The 6,644-nt window shown below is 38.6% G+C and overlaps 1 protein-coding gene across 1 annotated transcript in view; it reads right to left on the bottom strand.

Annotated features, from left to right (window-relative positions):
* Positions 1–1,077: 1,077 nt before the first annotated feature.
* RP1 (RP1 axonemal microtubule associated) overlaps positions 1,078–6,644 on the bottom strand; it is a 225,993-nt gene continuing 220,426 nt past the window's right edge. Inside the window, 1 exon segment of the mRNA XM_081817120.1 lies at positions 1,078–1,983. Within this exon segment, the coding sequence (XP_081673246.1) occupies positions 1,902–1,983 (82 nt within the window). The 3' untranslated portion in view covers positions 1,078–1,901.

Below are 6,644 nucleotides of genomic sequence, written 5' to 3'. Positions count from 1 at the left end.
AGCATTTCTAAGGACTGGATTAGTCTTTTCAGCATGGATTGGTAAAAGGTAAACCATGACAAGGATGGCTTCTATTTATTGAAATGATATTTACTGATCACTATATGCCAGGACAATTGGGCATTTATAAGATAATTTTAGGGAACATATAGGCTAACCTAAAATTTTTGTTGCATATAAATTCATTTTAATGTGTTTTAGGGAAAAAAAATGTAACCACATCAATGATTCATGGATATCATGAATATAGTTTAGAATGAGGCTACGTTCCCTCCAGCCCAAAATGACCTGATTTAAAGAGAATTTAAAGAAAAAAAAATGTTAAGTATATAAGGGTATAGGTGGGACCTGCATATGACGAGAACAGGAAGGTGGTGCGCAAGATTTGACTGCTTGGGACCATCTGTGTGATCTCACGAGATACCTGAAAACATGTGGAGGAAGACAGTAGGTACAGGGTCACCGTGTGTATGCCTAGGGGCTGTGGAGCAAGATAACTGGGTTCAAATTCTGCTATCCTATTTATTTCATTCTTTGAGCTTAGGCAAACGTCTCCAAGTTTTGGCTCCTTCATCTGCAAAATGTGATGATACTATCCACCTCACAGTGGCAGAACTGAGATTCAAACACAGGTCTCTTTGATATCAAAGCCAGGCCATGGCCTCTCCTAGGCTAGCAGATGGGTTTTATCTCATGTGCCAATTTGAAGGGTTAGAAGAAGCTGTCAGTGGCACAGAGTTGACAAGTATATGAGGCTAATTGAGGAAAGCAACAAATGGACAGAAGATGTCTGCCTTCATATGTGTCCCCTCCATGGCACGCGGTGGCTGTCCACCATGGCCTCAGTGACAAGTTCCCAAAAGAACAAGTCGATGAGATTCAGCATGAAGTACAGTGAGAGTGTGATTTAACCCAGTCGTTTTCTTTTTACAGTTTCTTCTTTATATTGCCACCAATACTAAGAGAGACATGCCATTATCTAGAATAAGACTTCTGCTTTAAAACTAACATGTTGTATAAAAGTGTTTTACAGTAATCAAATGTTATGTACCTCTTCAGTTACCTTCTACTAAAATCATCTAAACATTTCAGTAAACACCAGGTGTCAGATTTTCTGAAAAAGGAATGAGAAGAAACAATATTTTTTTTCTCATACCAGTGTACTTTTATTTTTATTTTTCTAATTTAAATTCAATTAGCCAACATAAAGTACATGCTTAGTTTCAGATGTGGTGTTCAATGATTCATCAGTTGCGTATAACCGCCAGTGCTCATCACATCATGCGCCCTCCTCAATGTTCATCACCCGGTTACCTCATCCCTCTACCCACCTCCCCTCCAGCAACCCTCAGTTTGTTTCCCATAGTTAAGAGTCTCTCATGGTTTATTTCCCTCTCTGATGACTTCCCACTCAGTTTTCCATCCCTTCCCCTCTGATCCTCTGTGCTGTTTCTTATATTCCACATATGAGTGAAACCACATGATAATTGTCTTTCTCTGATTAACAATATTTTTTTAAAAAATTTAATTCCAGTGTAGATAACATACAATGCTATATCAATTTCAGGTGTACAACATAGTGATTCAACAATTTTATACATTCTTCAGTGCTCATCATAAGTGTACTCTTAATCCCCTTCACCTATTTCACCCATAAGAAGAAACAATGTGTGTCCCTACCTCAGCTATCATAGACTAATCTTGGTCAGTTGTTGGTTGACTCTTCTCCCAACAGTTGAAGTTCTCAAAAGCAAAGAATGGGCCCAGTAAAAGCTGACCCTTCCCAAGTATTTGCTTGAGTATGAGGGGAGAGCAAACACACTATCACCATCAGATCAATAGCCTTTTGAAGACACCATGGAACGATAGACACATGTTGGCCCCATCTGGAGGCCACAAACTCAGTCTCCTCCTTCATGGTAGCTACTTTCTGCAAACAATACTCGTTCAGTCCTGCCATCATCTTGGTACTCATCTAGCCATCTGCCATGGGAAGAGGGAAGATAATTAATATGAGAGAGAATTTAAAGGCACATTACTTAGAATTGAAAATAAAATACAGAAAGAATTTAAAGAGGCCTTCAGGGAGAACCACAGAAATTTTAAAAACATTTAAGATTTCATGCTACACCAAATGATCTTTAGGAGTGTAACTTCAGCAAATCTTTGCCCTATACTTTAGTTGCAAGGTTACATTGATTTATCCAAAAATGCTGGATTTTAGGAACTTCCTATGGTAACATTACAAATATTCTCATATAAAATCAGTAAAAATTTCTCATTTGGGGTTTCCTAGTGGAAGCCTTTATGTCTCTCCTTTCATGTGACTGGTATGTGTATGCAGTGGCTCAATCTAGAACAGCACTCTTCAAGAGAAATATAACACAAGCCACGTATATAAAAACAGTAAAAATTAAAAAGGTGAAATTATTTTTAGTATTTTTCATTTTAATAAATATAAAATATATGAATGTTTGTTCCCTCCACCCCCTACCCAAATTCATATGTTGAAATTTTCTGGGCTGTGCTTTAAGTCATGAGGTCCCTCCTGAATGAGATTAATGCTTTTATAGACAAGGCTCCAGAGAGATCCCTTGCTTCCTCCACCACATGAGAACAGAGCAAGTAGGCAGTTTGCAGCTTGTAGAGGGCCTTTGTCAGAACCCAATCCTGCTGGCACCCCGATCTTGGGCTTCCAGCCTCCAGAACTGTGAGAAATAAATCTGTTGTTTATAAGCCACCCAGTCTATGGTATTTTGTTATAGCAGCCCGAACAGACTAATACAATTACATTCTTTATTCATTCTACATCTTTGATATCTGACATGTACCTTATACCTACATCACCACTCAGGTCAGAATAAGCGCAGTTCAGGAGTTCAGTAGACATATAGCTGGTGGCCCCCATATCGGACAGTGCAGTTCTAGAAACACATCCACCTCCATCTGAATGCTGATTCTGCTAATCACAGTTGGGTAAGAAGTTTCATCTCTTTGTCCCTCAGCTTCATCATCTGTGAACCACACGTATCAGAGCCTCCTAGAAGTCAGCTGTGAGGAGCACGGAGCTGCTGTGTGAAGCTCTGGCTCCATTGTGGAGCCCATTCCGTGATAGGAGTGCACCACATGCTAGCGATTGGCACTCCTTGATTTTCTCCCCGCCAAGCAGAAAACCGACGTGTAACCTTAGAGAGCCCACAACAGAGTAAATGCCCCCGTGTTTGCTTTTTTTATTCCACAATAAAGTCCTAAATAATTTCCTCTCCAGAGACCTTTTCTTTTCTCATCAGTAGAAGGGAACTTGAGTCTAAATGGCTAAGGTATGCTGGGAAAACTAGCAAAACCTGTGTCTTCTAAACACTCCAAATCTCAGTAGAATTTCCAACAAATCAGTTTTATAGTAAACTCAGTAATTTGCACAGGGACTTCTTCCTTAGAAGAAGGACAAAATCTACACAAAATCCTGGTGATAGACACTAAATTAAAATCCCCAAAAAGTGTCAAAGAGACCAAGAGACGCAACTAACTCACCTATAACTTTTTCTAAATTAACATATAATGTATTATTTGTTTCAGGGGTACAGGTCTGTGATTCATCAGTCTTATACAATTCACAGCACTCACCATAGCACATACCCTCCCCAATGTCCATCACCAAGCCACCCCAGCCTTCCCACGCCACTCCTCTCCAACAACCCTCAGTTTGTTTCATGAGATTAAGGGTCTCTTATGGTTTGTCTCCCTCTCTGGTTTCATCTTGTTTCATTTTTCCCTCCCTTCCCCTATGATCCTCTGTCTTGTTTCTCAATTTCCTCATATCAGTGATCATATGATATTTGTCTTTCTCTGATTGACTTATTTTGCTTAGCATAATACCCTCTAGTTCCATCCATGCCATTGCAAATGGCAGGATTTCATTTTATTGATGGCTGCATAATATTCAACTATATATATATATATTCCACATCTTCTTTATCCATTCATCTGTTGATAGACATCTTGGCTCTTTCCATAGGTTGGCTATTGTGGACATTGCTGTTATAAACATTGGGGTGCAGGTGCCCCTTCAGATCACTACATTTGTATCTTTGGGGTAAATACCCAGTAGTGTAATTGCTGGGTCATAGGGTAGCTCTATTTTCAACTTTTTGAGGAACCTCCATACTGTTTTCCAGAGTGGCTGTACCAGTTTGCATTCCCACCAACAGTGTAGAAGGGTTCCCCTTTCTCCACATCCTCACCAACATCTGTCATTTCCTGACTTGTTAATTTTAGCCATTCTGACAGGTGTGAGGTGGCATCTCATTGAAGTTTTGATTTGTATTTCCCTGATGCTGAGTGATGTTGAGCACTTTTTCATGTGTCTGTTGGCTATTTGGAGGTCTTCTTTGGAAAAATGTCTGTTTGTGTCCTCTGCCCATTTCTTGATTGGATTATTTGTTCTCTGGGTGTTGAGTTTGATAAGTTCTTTATAGATTTTGGATACTAGCCCTTTATCTGATATGTCATTTGCAAATATCTTCTCCCATTCTGTCGGTTGTCTTTTGGTTTTGTTGAGTGTTTCCTTTGCTGTGCAAAAGCTTTTTATCTTGATGAAGTCCCAATAATTCATTTTTGCCCTTGCTTCCCTTGCCTTTGGCAATGTTTCTAGAAAGAAGTTCCTGCGGCTGAGTTCGAAGAGGTTGCTGCTTGTGTTCTCCTCAAGGATTTTGGTGGACTCCTATCTCACAATTAGGTCTTTTATCCATTTTGAGTCTATTTTTGTGTGTGGTGTAAGGAAATGGTCATTTCATTCTTCTGCATGTGGCTGTCCAATTTTTCCAACACAATTGGTTGAAGAGACTGTCTTTTTTCCATTGGATATTCTTTCCTGCTTTGTCGAAGATTAATTAACCATAGAGTTGAGAGTCCATTTCTGAGCTCTCTATTCTGTTCCATTGATCTATGTGTCTGTTTTTGTGCCAGTACCATACTGTCTTGATGATCATAGCTTTGTAATAGAGCTTGAAGTCTGGAATTGGGATGCCACCAGCTTTGCTTTTCTTTTTCAACATTCCTCTGGCAATTCCAGGTCTTTTCTGTTTCCATACAAATTTTAGGATTATTTGTTCCATTTCTTTGAAAAATAGTTGATGGTATTTTGATAGGGATTGCATTAAATATGTAGATTGTTCTAGGTAGCATAGACATTTTCACAATATTTGTTCTTCCAATCTATGAGCATGGAATGGTTTTCCATTTCTTTGTGTCTTCCTCAATTTCTTTCATGCATATTCTGTAGTTTTCTGAGTACAGATCCTTTGCCTCTTTGGTTAGATTTATTCCTAGGTATCTTATGGTTTTGAGATCGACTTATGTAAATGGAATCAACTCCTTAATTTCTCTTTCTTCTGTCTTGTTGTTGGTGTATAGAAATGCCACAGATTTCTGTGCATTGATTTTATATCCTGCTACTTTACTGAATTCCTGTATGAGTTCTAACAGTTTTGGGATAGAGTCTTTTGGATTTTCCATATAAAGTATCATATCTGCAAAAAGTGAGAGTTTCACTTCTTTGCCGATTTGGATGCCTTGTGTTTCTTTTTGTTGTCTGATTGCTGTGGCTAGGACTTCTAGTACTATATTGAATAGCAGCAGTGATAATGGACATCCCTGCCGTGTTCCTGACCTTAGGGAGAAAGCTCTCAGTTTTTCCCCATTTTGAATGATATTCGCTATGGGTTTTTCATAGATGGCTTTTTTGATATTGAGGTATATGCCCTCTATCCCTACACTGTGAAGAGTTTTATCAAGAAAGGATGCTGTACTTTGTCAAATGCTTTTTCTGCATCTATTGAGAGGATCATATGGTTCTTGTTCTTTCTTTTATTAATGTATTATATTACATTGATTGATTTGCAGATGTTGAACTAACCTTGCAGCCCAGGAATAAATCCCACTTGGTCATGGTGAATAATCCTTTTAATGTACTGTTGGATCCTATTGGCTAGTATTTTGGTGGGAATTTTTGCATCCATGTTCATCAGGGATATTGGTCTGTGTTCTCCTTTTTGATGGGGTCTTTGTCTGGTTTTGGGATCAAGGTAATCCTGGCCTCATAAAATGAGTTTGGAAGATTTCTTTTCATTTCTGTTTTTTGGAACAGTTTCAGAAGAATAAGTATTAATTCTTGAAATGTTTGGTAGAATTCCCCTGGGAAGCCATCTGGCTCTGGGCTCTTGTCTGTTGGGAGATTGTTGATTACTGCTTCAATTTCCTTACTGATTATCAGTCCGTTCAGGTTTTCTATTTCTTCCTGGTTCAGTTTTGGTAGTTGATACATCTCTAGGAATGCATCCATTTCTTCCAGCTTATCTAATTTGCTGGCATATAGTTGCTCATAATATGTCCTTATAATTGTTTGTATTTCTTTGGTGTTGGTTGTGATCTCTCCTCTTTCATTCATGATTTTGTGGATTTGGGTCATTTCTCTTTTCTTTTTGATAAGTCTGGCCAGGGGTTTATCAATCTTATTAATGCTTTCAAAGAACGAGCTCCTAGTTTCGTTGATCTGTTCTATTGTTCTTTTGGTTTCTATTTCATTGATTTCTGCTCTGATCTTTATTATTCCTCTTCTCCTGCTGGGTTTAGGCTTTATTTGCTGT

Source organism: Leptonychotes weddellii, chromosome 4, assembly GCF_054177405.1.
Source record: "Leptonychotes weddellii isolate Sample4059 chromosome 4, ASM5417740v2, whole genome shotgun sequence".
Lineage (NCBI taxonomy): Eukaryota > Metazoa > Chordata > Mammalia > Carnivora > Phocidae > Leptonychotes > Leptonychotes weddellii.
Note: the sequence above shows the minus strand (reverse complement) of the source record. Positions and strands in the feature narration are given on the sequence as shown.